Source organism: Macaca thibetana, chromosome 5 (assembly GCF_024542745.1).
Source record: "Macaca thibetana thibetana isolate TM-01 chromosome 5, ASM2454274v1, whole genome shotgun sequence".
NCBI lineage: Eukaryota > Metazoa > Chordata > Mammalia > Primates > Cercopithecidae > Macaca > Macaca thibetana.
This window is the reverse complement of record NC_065582.1, coordinates 105695113-105711067: the sequence shown is the minus strand read 5'-3', so window position 1 is coordinate 105711067 and position 15955 is coordinate 105695113. Positions and strand designations below refer to the sequence as shown.

General features: G+C 41.4%; 3 protein-coding genes across 29 annotated transcripts in view; 1 reads left to right on the top strand and 2 right to left on the bottom strand.

Annotated features, from left to right (window-relative positions):
• The window catches only part of FIP1L1 (factor interacting with PAPOLA and CPSF1), a 76110-nt gene extending 74858 nt beyond the window's left edge, over window positions 1-1252 (bottom strand). For 16 of the 24 annotated variants that reach the window (XM_050790573.1, XM_050790574.1, XM_050790580.1 and 13 more), the window contains exon 1: window positions 971-1252. In XM_050790573.1, the coding sequence (XP_050646530.1) occupies window positions 971-1055 (85 nt within the window). In that variant the 5' untranslated portion in view covers window positions 1056-1252. The remainder of the gene's footprint in view (window positions 1-970) is intronic. The other 8 variants (XM_050790591.1, XM_050790593.1, XM_050790598.1 and 5 more) reach the window with 2 other exon arrangements.
• LOC126954756 (60S ribosomal protein L14-like) overlaps window positions 1-15955 on the bottom strand; it is a 1186913-nt gene that overhangs the window by 641478 nt on the left and 529480 nt on the right. The gene's annotated exons all lie outside the window — the stretch shown is intronic.
• Window positions 9574-15955, top strand: part of SCFD2 (sec1 family domain containing 2) — an 807609-nt gene continuing 801227 nt past the window's right edge. For 3 of the 4 annotated variants that reach the window (XR_007725710.1, XM_050790571.1, XM_050790572.1), the window contains exon 1: window positions 9574-11004. Coding sequence is in view for 3 of the 4 variants with exons in the window: in XM_050790571.1 (XP_050646528.1) it covers window positions 10167-11004 (838 nt within the window). In the remaining variant the exon portion in view is untranslated. The remainder of the gene's footprint in view (window positions 11005-15955) is intronic. The other variant, XM_050790570.1, reaches the window with a different exon arrangement.

The following is a 15955-nucleotide window of genomic DNA, read 5'->3' as shown; positions in this document are numbered from 1 at the left end:
GCTAAATCTTGCCACCAAAGATAATTTTTTTTTTTTACAAGTTTATCAAAGTTACATCATCAAGGACCTGCGTGGTGCCCAATGTGCACTTTTACTGTTCTATTCTAAAGACAATCAAGAATGTATGTTTTAGGCAAGGAACAAACATTAAGTTTCAAATCTGGTGTAACAGGCAAGAAGGGATTGTGAATTAACGAAAGTTAAAAACCAGATGTCCCTTCTAGAGAGAAGTACATGATGCATTAAATTTATTTTGAGAAAAAGAAATATATGAGATGACACTGAAAACTATAAGCCGAAGGGTCATGAGATACCTCCATGATGTAGGTTAAACGGCAGTCTCTTAAAAAAGAAAAACTTCACCTTAATACAGGAGACATTCAGGGTTTTCTTTATGGGCCATCTTTCTCTCTCTCTCTCTTAATTAATTATTTTTAAAGCACGACTTTCAGACAAGGAGGTACCCTTGCAGGTGCATTCCATACAAACTGACCATCAAGAAACAAGACGTTAGTTGTACAGCATTAACTTTATTTCGCTATTATTACAGAATGACTGTTTCTGAAAGAAGGGACAGGAAGGGCACCCTAAGGCCACGGGGCAAAAACAGACACAAAAAACCACCACCTCAGAATCGACAGAAAAAAACAAGGGTAAAGAGCGCAGCAGCGAGGCGACCGAGACGCCCCAGGGAAAGCACGGCGAAGCCGGGGGCCGGGACCAGTCACAGCCCCCCAGCCCTGCCCGGCCGCCGCAGGGTGGGTGCGTATAGTGGGCTTGGGCCAGGCGGGAGACCGCCGCGGGAGCGGGGGGCACGCGCACGCTGCGCTCGGCCTAAGTCAGGCCGGACAGGACTCCCAACCAGAGGCCCGAAGGGGCGGCGCGAGGGGCCGGAACGCCGGCCGTTTGAGGGCCAAGAGGGGAGGCCTAAGAGAACCCGAGAAAGAGACAGGGACAGGAAGTTTCGTACCGCCATAGAGCCACTCTTCCTCCTCATCCCCTCCGGTCCCGCCGCTCAGCTCCGACACTAGGCGCTCGACCTCGCCGGCCGACATGGCCGCCCCGAGCGCAACTTAAACGCGGCGATCAACAGCCCCCTCCAACCCCTTCCCAGCCTCTCAGCCCCGGGGCGCGAGAAGGGCGCGAACCCGCCGGCGAGCGAACGAAGAAAGCTCGAGACTCAAATCCCAGGAAGGCGGCAGCAGCGGTGGTAAAGATGAAGACTCCAGCGCGGATCCGCCTGCGCATGCGCAGCAGACCCAAGCGGCGCGGCGTCTATAGGTGGCTTCGCTTCCGCGGCGGCGGCCACCTGGGCCTGGTTGCGCCTGCGCGCTGAGGTGGGCCCTGCCCCTCTAGGATCCCGCTTTGCTGTTTAGCGTGGCTTCCTCTCGTTGCATCCTGAGTAGTCCAGGGTTCCCCGCCCCCACCCTTCCCTTTAATAACCCGTATTGCCATTGCTAGCGAGTACACCATTGTTCCCTTCCACTCTTCGTGCTCTTTCTTCTCAACCTTTTCTTTGCTTTTTAATCTTCCGAAAGGCCACCTTTTATTCTTTAATCAGCCTTGATACAGAATCATTACCTGTCACTCCCTTTCCTCACTGAATGGAGAAGAAATCACAGTACTATTTCTTGAAAAATTAATTTTCACAGCCAACAAAAGCAAAACTAATAGATGAAGAATGCACCCTCCTTGTTAAAAACCATAAATTACTGTCAAGGTCAAAGACAGCCTCGTTCCCCTACCCTTCTCTCCAGAGGTAGCCCTTGTTACAGATGCATATCCTGTTTGGAGTTCATCATTCTGAAATTTCCTATACACTTACTTCCTGTGTTGTACTGTTTTGGTGGGAAAACCTGAGACTGACAAGTCTTAAATAGTACAGTATAGTATAGTATCATCCGGCGACTTCCTTTTTTTTGGTTAGCATCCGTGTCTTGGAGCTGTTTTGCATTTTTGTATGAGTCAAACTATATCCATTTTAAGTGCTTCATAAAATTGCATAGTATGGCTATCACAGAGTGAATATGGCTATTTCTCCATTGATGTACACCCAGATTGCTTTCGACTTTACACTTTTAACTGCAACAAAAAACGACAATGAAGATCCTCGTGGCTTCTTGAGATTTGTCTGTTTCTCGAAGATAGATCATAAAGTATGTACAGTTTTTATTTTAATAGGTAAACCAAATGTTCAGGCCACTTCTGAAAGCACATCTTTAAGTGAAAAGATGACATACTGTGCTTCAAACTGGAGCGCCAGGTTTTTTGTTTGTTTGTTTGTTTATTCATTTGAGGTGGAGTCTCGCTCTGTTACCTAGGCTGGAGTACAGTGGTGCCATCTCTGCTGACTGCAACCTCCACTTCCTGGGCTCAAGTGATTCTTCTTCCTCAGCCTCCCAAGTAGCTGGGATTACAGGCACACGCCACCACGCCCAGCCAATTTTTCTATTTATAGTAGAGAGGGGTTTCACCATTTTGGCCAGGTTAGTTTTGAACTTCTGACCTCAGGTGATCTGCCTGCCTTGGTCTCCCAAAGTGCTGGGCTTACAGGGATGAGCCACCACGCCTGGCCTGTTTGATTTTTGTTTTGTTTTGTTTTGTTTTTTAAAAAAACAACAACAACCATCTTGCTCTGTAACCCAGGCTGAAATGCAGTGGCAGGGTCACTGCTCACTGCAGCCTCTACCTCCCAGACTCAAACAGTCCTCCCACTTCAGCCTCCTGAGTACCTGGGACTACAGACAAGCAGATGCCACCACACCTGGCTAATTTTTTATTTTTCTTAGAGACAATGTCTCACCATGTTGCCTAGGCTGGTCTGGAACACGTGATCTCTAGCAATCCTTCCACCTAGGCCTCCCAAAGTGCTGGGATTACAGGTATGAGCCACCAGGCCTGGCCTCAGTTCTTCATTATACTTAGCAGGTTGTATAGTCAGGCAATCAACCTTTCTATGCTTCAGTTTCCTCATCTATAAAATGGAAAGGCTAAATTAAATTACCTCTGAGGTCTCTTTCATTTATAAAGTTTACAAACAGGGCATTCACTTGTCAACAGAGAGAAATCCATTTTAATTGAACAAATAAATGAGTTTTCTTGCTCCTCAATGAATAAATATTGTTTTATCATTTATTTATTTAGCAATTACAGAATATCTGCTCTGTTTAAGAACTTGGAAAATGAAAACATGAGTGAAAGAGTCCCAGCCCTTAAAGAGCTCTCAAGTTATTGAGAAAGACAGGGGTGGTAAACAACTCTCCTACAAAAGAAAAGGTGGCTGTGTTGTAATAGAAGCACAAGTGAAAGGTTATGCCCAACCAACACTGCACCATCTCACATTATTTAAACAAACCATGTGATTTTAATCTTTCTTACCTTTGAACACACTTCTACCTGCTATTCCCAGCTCCCTTATCTTTTTATGATAATCTCTTGCATCCTTCTAAACTCTGGGGGTATAATCACCTTTGTGAAATCTTTCCTGAATCCCATTTTATCTCTTCCCATTTGTTTTGCCAGGAACTCTTCAGCTATGTAAACTCAACAGTGAATAAAACAAAGTTCTTTCTTTTGTGGAACTTTGATTCTAATAAGAGAGTCAGATAATAAACATATGAATGTATGATATTTCATGATGATAAGAATTATGAAAAGAGTAAGCAATATAAAATGAAGGGATGGGGTGCAATTTTGTATGGAGTGGTCAGGGAAAGCTACTCTGATGAAGTGATATAAGAGACTTGAATGGAGACAGGAGGTAAGCCCCATGGGGCTGGCAGGCTATCAGACAGAGGAATAAGAAGTGCAAAGGCCCTGAGGCAGAAGCATACTTGGCATGTTCAAGAAACTCAAAATGTAGCTCAAGTATAGTGAGTGAGAGAGAATGCAGATGAGTTCAGAGGTATTAGGGGCGTGAGTGGGACAGAGAAACTCATTCCTTCTAGACACCATGCCGCTTCTATGCCATGTGCCTATCACACTGTGTAGTAATTATTTGACTACATTTCTGTTTGCCTCAGGCTCTTCACTAGACCAAGTCCACCTCCAAAAAGGGCATCCCATAGCCATCACTTCCATTCCTAGTACAGTGCTTAACGCTGGGTAAATCTTTTTGGTCACTGTTGAAAGTAATAGAATGAAGTTTTACAGACTGTTTGTGAGTATTGTAAGGCAATCACTCACAGTCCTGTGTATTTATCTTTCTGTTTATTTAATTGGTTTCATGAGAAAACCAGTTGCCTTTTGTTAAGGGATCTTTTTCTCTTTTCAGCTGTCTTTCAAGGCATTGCTTAAATATAACTGAAGAAATGATGAATACTTGATGAATATCTTTTGTGGTAGAGGTAGCATTTGAGCTAAGCTTTGAAAATGAAGATTTCCATGAGAAGAGAAGCATATAAATCACTAATAACTACTCTGAAAGCACCTCTTCCTCCTTACTTCTAAGCTGAGTTTCTTGCCTGAATATGCTTTCTTAGTTAAAGGTGTCTTTCTCTCCCTACTTACCAAGGGAGACATCAAAGTTAGGTAGTTTGAAGATATTATATATTCCTCCTTCTATTTCTTATATTATGACCTTATCAATCTACAATGCTCCATATATTCTGTTTGTTTTCCATTTTATTGTTGTTTTGTGGTCTGTTGGTTTCTGGCAAAAAAAAATTAAAAGATAAGTTTTAATGTACTTATCTCTGAGAAGTACGAGAGTGTTTAGTAGATGATGATGAATTAAATGATGACAAGAATTGGAGGTCAAATAAAAATGTCTTGCTCACTATCCAGTATATATAGCGAGTACACATAACTGTGTTTGGCATTCATATGACGTTTATGCCCAACTGTGCTCTTTGCTGTCATGTACATTTCAATGTTCCTAAATTCTCAGTGTTCTTAAGTTTCCTCAGTAGTAAATTGATACATTAAAATAACATTTGTACCCATTTGGGGGAAGAATAACAAAGCTAAATTGAGGCTTCAAATGCCGAAGCATCTGGCCAGGCACGGTGGCTCACGCCTGTAATCCCAGCACTTTGGAAGGCTGAGGCAGGTGGATCACCTGAGGTCAGGAGTTTGAGACCAACCTGATCAACATAGTGAAACACTGTTTCTACTAAAAACACAAAAATTAGCTGGGCATGGTGGCATGCACCTGTGATTCTAACTACTCAGGAGGCTGAGGCAGAAGAATCACTTGAACCCAGGAGGAGGAGGTTGCAGCGAACCAAGATCACGCAATTGCATTCCAGCCTGGGTGACACAGCAAGACTCGGTCTCAAAAAAAAAAAAAAAAAAAAAAGAAAAGTCAAAGCATTTGACAAGTTATTGACAAGCAGGTAATGTGTTGTTTAGGCCTTCTCTTCTTTGAACAAGCAAAGTAATTGTACATGTGTAGAGCTTTCCTTCCTCTTTATGTACTTCCATGATAAATTGTAATCCCAGTGCTTTGGGAAGCCAAAGTCAGAATATGGTTTCAGTCCAGGAGTTCAAGCCAGCTTGGGCAACACAGCAAGACCCTGTCTCTATATTAAAAAAAAAAAAAAAATGAAAGAAAAAAATTAGCCATGTGTAGTTGTGTGCACCTGTAGTCCTAGCTACTCAAGAGGCTGAGGCAGGAGGATTGCTTGAAGTCAGGAGTTTGAGCCTGCAGTGAGCTATGATTGTGCCACTGCACTCCAGCCTGTGAGACACAGTGAGATTCTGTCTCTGAAAAAAAAAAAGTGTTCCCTCCCTGAATTGTAGAGGCCAAGTTACTTTCTTTAATCCTAACTTCATATTCTTCCAACTTTTTTAACTTCTCATTCCCCTATCACCTTGTTTTCTAGAAAATGTGTAGATAATTTCTAGAAGCTGCATTTTCCCCAATCCATTGACTCATTCTGCACTGCACCCCCAGCACTCCCTTGTCATGACTGCACTTTCTTTCTGCATAGGTCAAATCCTGTAGAGTCTTCTCATATTCCATCTCTTTTCCCTTTTCTGACACTTGCCACTGTTGGCCAGTCTATTCTTAAAACTTGTACCTCTCATTACTTCATTCACTGGCTTGACTTCTTCTGCCCATCAAGAAAAGTTGCTCAGAGTTCTCTCCATCACCAACATTGTCTTCTTTCTTTTTTGTGCTCTTAAGGCACTCTGAAGCACATCCATTTACTAATGATCCCAATTGCCTTATTTCTCTTCTGTATTCCGGAATCATACATCCAACAGCATGCTAGACGTTTCTGCCTGGATGTCCCATAAGTATATTGAAAACAACATGTCCCCACGCCCACTAGGATGGCCATTATCAAAAAACCCAGGAAATATCAAGTGTTGGCAAGGATGTGTAGAAATCCGAACCCTTGTGCAGTATTAGTAGGAATATAAAAGGTTGCAGCCTCTGTAAAAAAAGAAAAAGACAAAACAAAACAAAAACAGAGGTCCGTCTAGAAGTTAAAAATAGAATTACCATATGATCCAGCAGTTCCACTCTGGGTGCAAGTACAAAAGAACTGAAAGCAGGATTCGTAAGGAAAGAAAACCATACACCTTTAGGGAGTGATTTGAAATTTGTATGTGTCACTTCCAACTATCTTATTCACCCGTTCTTCATCATTTGTCCATAGCTAGCTGCAAGAGGCTTGGAAAAGTAGTCTTTAGCTGTGTGTTTATGTGTTCAGAATAAACCTATTACTACAGAACAAGAGACAAATACATATTGAGGCAACCACTAGCAGTTGCTGGCACAATATTCAACCCTGACTTTATGAGTGCCTTGAAGTATTTCAGAGAAGATGAAGTATTAATTCACTCAAACTTATCTAATGAATGTATGATTCAGCATGAGATACAAGGAATAGAAACAAAAAGTGAGCTTGAGATCAGGATTAATGCAGGTGCTAGTAACTAGGCACTGACTTGGGTTTAAATTGAAGAGCAGGGCTGTCATCTAACAACTTACTCAACTTAACCTTCTTAAAATAATTTTCATGCTGACAAGGATACAAACATGGAGGAATATCTTCTTGTTTGCTGGTTCAACACATGAACTTTGGTCTATCATTGGCCCTTTTACCTACTGGGTTCTACCAGGTATATGACTCTTCTGCTGCATATTCAAGGTGGCATTATTCACAGTAGCTAAAGGTGGAAGCAGACCAAATGTCCAGAGGCAGATGAATGGATAAACAAAATGGTGTAACATCCAATGGAATGTTATTCAGCCTCAAAAAGAAAGAAAAATCTGATGCATGTTACAATATAGATTAACTTGGAGGACTTAGCATAAAGTGAAACAAGTCAATCACAACAAAATAAATACTGTATTGTTCCACTTACGTGAGGTAGCTAGAGTAGTCAACTACTACCTTGCCAACAACTAGAGTAGTCAACTCATAGAAACAGAAAGTAGAGTGGAAGTCGCCAAGGGCTGTGGAGAGGGGAAATGGGGAATTGTTGTTTAATGGGTACAGGATTTCAGTTTTGTGAGACAGAAAGTTCAGAGATTGGTTATACAACAATGTGAATGTACTTAATGCCATCAAAATGTACATTTTACAATGGTTAAGATGGTAACTTTTCTGTTACACTTATCTTGCCATAAGGAAACAAATAAACAAAAATATGTCCCCACTAAACTCTGTGTTTATTCCACAATCTGCTTCTCTTAATGGTTTTTCAAATCTCAGTGACCGGCATTTACCAGTCATCCAGACAGAAAGCTGGGTGCTAACCTGAAATTCTCCTTCCATGTCACCCTCTCTGCCAAATTAATAAGCAAACTCTTTGACACTATATTCTTAATGTCTCTTCACACTCCCCACTCTGTCCATCTGCTTGTTATGCTTTTCAACTCTCTCACCCAGAGTTGCTGCTGATACTATCATTTTCTTAACTGCTCCCTCTGCCCTAAATTGCTCCATTTCAAGTTATTTTCCATGTTTTGACTAGAATCATTTTTTTTCTAAAATCCATATGTGAACAAGTTATTTCCATACCGCAAAATACATTAATAGTTCCCCACTGGCTGCTACTCTTTAGAATGGAAAATAAGGCTCTTGCTGATCTAGTCCATTTCTTTCTTTTCTAATTCCTTGCTCTTATTACTTCTTGCGCCTTGTTTTCATACAATGCACTCCAGCTATAGGAAACCGTTTGTAGTTCCAGAGAACATGTTGTACTGTCTTATGCCTCTACAGCTTTGTTTATGCTGCACTCTGTGCCTGGACTGCTAAGAATCCTCCTCCCCATCCTGTCCACCTGGTGAACACCTGGGTTTCTCTGAAGGCAAGTCAAAACTCATGCCCTATATGAAGCTTTTTCTGACTACTTCCCTTTTCTCTTAGTCAGAATTTATTTTTCCTCCTTCGTAATTCCTGTGCAAACATTTTAAAAAAATATTTGCTTCTGTAACATTTTATTGCACTTGTTTTCCGTGTGTGGGTCCCTTTATTTCATTATAATTATTTTGAAATATGGGCTGTGGCTTAGTTTTCTTTATGTCCTTAATACCCAGTGTTTGGAATATTGTACATATTTATTAAAAATTGACTGGATATATTATTATGTGAATATTAATTATTTATTTTTATTTATTTATTTTTTATGGTGTCTTGCTGTGTCACCCAGGCTGGAGGGCAGTGGTGCGATCTTGGCTCACTGCAACCTCTGCCTCCCGGGTTCAAGTGATTCTCCTGCCTCAGCCTCCCGAGTAGCTGGGATTACAAGTACCTGCCACCATGCCCATATTTTTAGTAGAGACAGAGCTTCATCAGTTTGGCCAAGCTAGGTGATCCGCCCACCTCGGCCTCCCAAAGTGTTGGGATTACAGGCATGAGCCACCGCGCCTGGCCATGGATATTAATTGAACATTCATTCAACAAACATTTATTGAACACCTGTTATAAGTGTTGGGGATAACAAGCATCTAGTGCATAATTTAGTAAAACAGATAGTTTAAAGAAACTAGGTGTTAATACTTACCCCATGATATGGCATGTACTTAGCAAATGTATCAGTTGAGAGGTTTGGTAGGTAGGGGAAGAGAGAGGCAATAGGGTGATAGTGGTGGTGAGTTAGAAAAAGTCTATTATAGGCAGTACTGTTGGAATGATTATTTTTGGTAAGTTTACCAGGTAAATTCTTTGTGGATTAGGTGATTAATTTTATTAACCATTCATCTTTGAAGCTTAGCACAGAGATTATACTTAGTAATATAAGTATATTGGTGGAACAAACAATCCATAAAACATTTGGGGTTCAGCCTGTTGACTTCATTGTATTGGTACTATTTTTCTCCAGGTTGGGAATAGCTGGAGAGAAACTGAGAAATCATGAAGGATGTTGATGCTTTTTGAAGAGTATACCTGACTGTAGGCAACTGGGCTAGGAGAGGCTTTTAAGCAGGAAAGTTGTAGGACCAACTTTGTTTATTAGGAAGAAAATAGAATCGGAGGGGGAAGAGATCGAAAGCCAGAAAATGTTGGGAGATCATTGTCCGGGTGAGCGATGCTGTTGGGTTTTTGTGACAGCAAGAATGCAGAGGAAGGCTGAATTCTAAGAGTTTTGAAGCCTATCAAGATGTAGTGACGATGAGATGAGGGAGGAAAGATGGAGAAAGTGAAAATGAGAACAACAGGGTTTGTTATGAGGCTTGTGGGCAATAACGTATGTGGCAGCAATCTATAAACCCAAAATACTGCACACGGTTGTTTTTATTATCTTTTTCTAGTTGCTCTGAGTATAGATTGAGAATGTGGCTGTGCTTTTAGAGACGTGTTCATATCTAAGGAAGATATCAAATTTCGGATTAGGCTTTTATTTCGGAGACTTTTCAAGGAACATGAAAAGATTATCCGCGCAGACAGGCCGAGCGACGGAAAGAACTCAGTTCAGCTCCACCCCGGGGAACACCTCACCTCCGCGAACTTTTTGAGGAAGCCCAGAGCCACAGAGCCCCACCCACTTCTTTCCAGACCACACCATCCTTCCTCAATTCCGGCCTCCTCCCTAACCAATCACCGCTCAGTTCAACGTCATCACCGAGCGCCATCAGGTAGCGTGTCGAGGCCGGACCACGTGTACTGTGTTGACTGTCAAAGTCTCTGGGAGCCCAATTTCCGGAAGCGGTGAGTTCAGAAAGAAGTTCCTGCACCGTAGTTCCCCAAGCCTGCGAATCCCCAACCATGAGCGCCTCAGGCGTACTGTCCTTTACCCAGCAAGGATGGGAGCAGGTGCTGGCCAAAGTGAAACGGGCTGTGGTTTACCTGGACTCCGCCTGCGCCGAGAGCCTGCACTGGGGCTGCGGATCCACCCGTCTCCTGGAGGCGGTAGGGGGTCCTGACTGTCACCTGCGAGAGTTCGAACCCGACGCAGTTGGTGGTGGAGCCAAGCAGCCCAAGGCGGTGTTTGTGCTGAGCTGCCTGCTGAAAGGCCGGACTGTGGAGATCCTACGGGACATCATCTGCCGCAGTCACTTCCAGTATTGTGTGGTGGTCACAGCCGTGAGCCACGCTGTCCACCTCACAGCTAATCATGTCCCAGCGGCGGCAGCGGCCGAGATGGAGGGGCAGCAGCCAGTGTTTGAGCAGCTGGAGGAGAAGCTGTGTGAATGGATGGGCAACATGAACTACACGGCCGAGGTGTTCCATGTCCCGTTGTTGCTTGCCCCTGTTGCTCCCCACTTTGCCTTGACTCCAGCCTTTGCATCCCTTTTCCCACTGCTACCCCAGGATGTGCATCTCCTTAATAGCACCCGACCGGACAAGAGGAAGCTGGGAAGCCTGGGTGATGTGGACGCCACTGCCCTAACCCCAGAGCTGCTGCTGCAGATCAGGTGCCTAGTGTCAGGCCTCAGTTCTCTGTGTGAACATTTAGGAGTACGGGAGGAGTGTTTTGCTGTAGGTTCCTTAAGTCGGGTCATCGCTGCGGATCTGGCCAATTATGCCCCTGCAAAGAACAGGAAGAAGACTGCTGCAGGCAGGGCATCAGTGGTTTTTATGGACAGAACCTTGGATCTCACAGGTAAGTGCGTTGCTTCGGAGTTCTTCATTACCATTCCCCACATTTCTGGGACTTTCATTGATTCAGCATATCTTTTATTGACCTTTTATTATATATCAGATTGAGGATATAAAGATGAACTAGAGGGACACAGTCTCTAATCTCACAGGGTTTATTGTCTAAAGTGGAATATAGACAAGTGAATTAGCAATTACAATAACATTTGTTAAATGCTGTAATGGGTAGAAATATCATAAATGAGCATTGCCTTGTTAAACAACAACTTTAGCCCAAGATTATGCTGACATGGAGGAAAACTGTGCACCAGGGAAATTTTATTTTTAGAAATTTACGAATGCCAGTACTCACAACAGTCCTTCATAAGACCACTCTGGTTTGTTGGAGAAGTGTTAACAGATGACCCATCAGAAGGAAAACTACTGTATAATAAAACATAAAATTATCACAGACAATTGAGGTTTAGGAAATGAGTGTTAAAAAGTGAGGCTGAACTTAAATGTCACTAGTAAATGAGATTAAATAGAATTGTAGAAAATATTTTCAAATGTTTATTGATTTTTAGCTCTCATATTAAAGATTAAATAATCTCAAATTGTAATAATGTATTATTTACACAAAAGAAACAAATGTAATCCTTAAAGCAGATGAAGAAAAGACACTTTCTGATGTTTGATATGTTATTTTCAAAGGTCAACTTTATTGTTCTCTAATTAGGTTGTATAAAAACTGTTAGTAATGTAGCCTAGCCCCTTCTGTATCCAGGGAGAATAATCAGAAAACTGACATTGGTAGGCATTTCCTTTAATCGGTAAGAAAAAAGTTGAATAAAGTTATAAAAAACAAAATAGGTATATTTGAGTTTTTAATCTTAAGATTAATTTTCAGATAAAAAATAGAAAGTAGGCTAAATGGTAATACTGAGATGTAAACTTAATTATGTGACTGGAAAAACCAGATGTCCAGTCTGTGATTTAAATATATAAGTAATAACTGTAGCATCACAGAGTCCATAGGGGATTAAAAGGTAAAACCCAGTAAGCAGATGCTTGTTGAGTTTTTTAGTGGATGCTATATATTACTTTTACTTCTCTTTATGCCAAAAATGTAACAAAGTTGTTTCATAATCAACTGGGAAGTTCACATAATTTTGTACCCTCCCCTAAGACTTCAGTTAGGCAAAACTTAATGTCCCACTGTCCAGCATCATAGTAACAGCTCTTTACATCTTCGGTAGCTAATACTTTGTTTTTAAACATACAGAATAAATAAGGCGAGCATAACTTCTGCCTTCTAAAAGTTTGCAATATAATGTAGTCAAGTATGATTTAGAGCCCGGCATGGAGGCTCATACCTGTAATCCCAGCACTTTGGGAGGCTGAGGCAGGCAGACTGCTTGAGCTCAGGAGTTTGAGATCAACCTGGGCAACACAGCAAAACTCAATCTCTACAAAAAATTTAAAAATTAAATAAAAAAATGAAAAAATTAGCCAGGTGTGGTGATCTGTAGTCCCAGCCACTCAGAAGGCTGAGGTGGAGGATAACTTAAGCCCAGAAGGCAGAGGTTGCAGTGAACCGCCATGACATCACTGCACTCCAGCTTGGGTGAAAGAGTCAGATACTGTCTCAAAAAAAAAAAAAAAAAAGATTTACAAAATAAAGACACATAGAAAGACAAAGTTGCCATTTGGCAGCAATCATTTTATAGATTCTCTCTCATCAAGCGTCCAGATCTCCTTCCCCATACTCACCTTTCTCACTTCTAATATCACTGAGAAAACATAAGCCACTAGAAAAATCCATATTTTCCCATCACCAAATCTACCACCCTTTCTACATCTGTACCCATGTCTTTTTCCTTCCTTCATATTGAAGAGAGCGCTACTGTCCCTGCCACTATCTAATGCCACCTTTTTCACCTATGTAGACTAAATCCTGTCTTTTCACTTGTCTCATAGATTTACTGTTTTTCAAATACCCTCTCCCTTTCTTAGATCATCATTTTTTCCTTTTCCCTGTATTTTCCCCCAGGGAACATCTTCTTTCTTGATCTCCCATGTTCTCCCAACTTCAATTCCTTTTTTTTTTTTTTTTGCTTTATTTTATAGCAAACTCGAAAGAGTTGTCTATACTTGTCTCCACAAACATCTACTCCAATTTTCTCTTGACTCCACTTCAATTAGACTTTTATTTTCCAATACTTCCCAGAAACTTCCTTTGTTTTATTACCACATTCATTCTACTGAACTTCAAAGCAGCATTTGACACAGTAAAGTGTGCAAATAGTTAAAAAACAATTAAAGAAGTGTGAAACATATACAGGCAAGCAACCACTTAGCCCAGCTTCTTATATAATCCCTCAAAGCATAACTATGACATATCATTTACTTGCTCAGTATTCCAGTGGCCTCTTATCATACCTCCTGTCAAGTTCCTTACTGTTGTTTTCAAGGCCATACATGATCTCCCCTCTTACAACATTGGCTACCTTGCCATTGCCAGACATGCTAACCGTGTTCCAGCCCCAGCGCCTTTGCAATTCCTCTGCAGCTCTGCTTGGGATGTTCTTACTTGAGGTATCCACGTGGCTTTCTCCCTCACATCATTCCTGCTCCTCAGAGAGTCCTTCCTCAGTGACCTTCTTTGACACTCTCTTACCCCTTACCTGGCTTTATTTGTCATAGCCTTTACTATTCCCTGACACTACTAATTGATTATTTATTACCTGTCTCCTCCCACTTGAATGGAAGTTCTTGAAGGGACTCTGTTTTGTTTACTGTTTATTAACCAGCAAGAGTAACTTGAAAACAGTAGGTATTCAATATATATTTCTTGAATGAATAGATAAATGAGTGGATTATAGGTTGTAGATACCAGACATTAATTGAGGTTAACACACTTATTTTTTCTAATTGAAAATGTTTCTGAGATTCTTGAATCATATCGTTAGTAATACACAAATGCAGAAAAAATGATGCATACTTTTCTGGATGATGTAAGATTTGGCAGCTTGGGCTCACCGCAAAACTTAAGAAAGAAAATAATGATATTAGCTAGTAATATTTATATGAATATTTTATAGATAAAAACCACTTCTTTGTGATGGCTCATACCTGTAATCCCAACACTGAGTGTGGTGGCTCATGCGTGTCATTCCAGGCTGAGGCTGGTGAATCATGGGAGCCTAGGAGTTCAAAAACAGCCTGGGCAACAGAGCAAGACCCTGTCTCTACAAAAAATACAAAAATTAGCCAGGTATAGTGACTTATGCCTGTAGTCTCAGTTACTCGTGAGGCTGAGGTGTGCGGATTGCTTGAACCTGGGAGTTTGAAGCTGCAGTAAGCTGTGATCGCGCCATTGCACTCCAGTCTGGGTGACAGAGCGAGACCTTGTCTCAAATAAATAAATAAAAATAAAAATCCCACTCTTACATTACCTTATTTGATCTCAACAAATTGAGTGTTCTTTATCATTTTAAGAATTAAGATATTGAGGCTCAAAAGTTGTTCCTTACTGAAAAAAGCATAAGAGTTAGGTAGCCAGGTGTGATAGTATTGTGTCACATTTGACATTTATTTCTATAAATGTCAAAGTTCAGCATCTTTTGTTTTTTGAATTGTCAAAGAGAGAGTTAGTGTTGTATTGTTAGTGTAAAGTCCTTACTTTCTTTACATTTGTTAAGAATCCCTCTGCCAGTAGGTGGTCTTCCAAGGTGAATGGTTAAGTTAGCAAAGGTACTCAGTAGCAGGTTTGTGTGGGAGGGGGCATTTTAGGTACATGAGGTCAGTGAAACAATGTTTAATGTTGAAAGGGGCATTGCTTAAAGGGAACAAATAGAAGATTTCTGTGGGTAGATTCAAGGCAACATATAAAAAGAGTAAGAAAAATTCAGCCACTCTGTCAAGAGCCTGAGAGGAACCATGAAAATATTAGTTTCAATGGGATGCTATGGGCATTCTAACACAAGATATGATGATAAAGCAATGACATTGAACCCCCAAAAGTTCCTTGAGGTATTTCCCAAATACATTAAAAATTATAAAGACTCTGCTTCCTTCTTATCTTCTTGAATAATTCAGTTCAAAAACATTTAGGTAGGACTCAGTGAGGTAGGTGTCTGGCAGGGAGGAAGACCTTGGCTGGGCCTGGGTGTTGGATCCCAAATGGGGTGAGATCTCCTGAGAAGAGTGAGGTCACCTGCTTAGTGGTGGTAGGTGACAGCGGCAATGGCCTGGTAGGGTGATAAAGCCAGAATGGCCAGGGCCCAGTGTATTTGCCTATCTACTGGTTTATGGAACCAAGTTTTGATTTGTGGTCCTCTCTGAAACCAATCAGCTTTGAGCATAGGATACTCAAGAAGTGTCCATGATCTACATCCCATTTAAAAATTATCACCTCCTCACTTTTAGAAGGATTAAAATTACTGCTGGCTGGTAGACTTTGGAAGATAGATTTTAATCAGGACTAGTTTGTTACTGTGATCCTAATAACTGATAAATTGATGTCTTTTTAATAGATAACTTTTGGATAATCATCCAGATTATCTTCCAGATGATCAGCTTAAAGTCTCATTTGATTCAAAGATGTTTCCACATAGTGTTACATCCCATATTAGTAATATACAGGGTTCATTTTCAGTGGGTACATAGCTGTATTGTCAAACCTTTTGTTTAAATGTTGAAGTAGTTCTGTATTAGTGAGTAAAAATAAGCCCTCTACCTATTAAGACCACAAGTCACCAAATCCTGTTGTCCAGTGGAGGCAATAGATAGGGCCTAGGAGCATGCTAGTGCGGATGCAGCTGGCCCCCTAGGGGCACTGAGAGAACTGAGGCAGTGGAGGTCATGGTGGCTCCATGGTAGTAGTGAATGAGAAAATGCAGCACCTACCTACTGCTTCAGAGTGGCCCCACGTTGAATGAGGTAGTAGGGTAGATGATGTTAGTGGCATTATT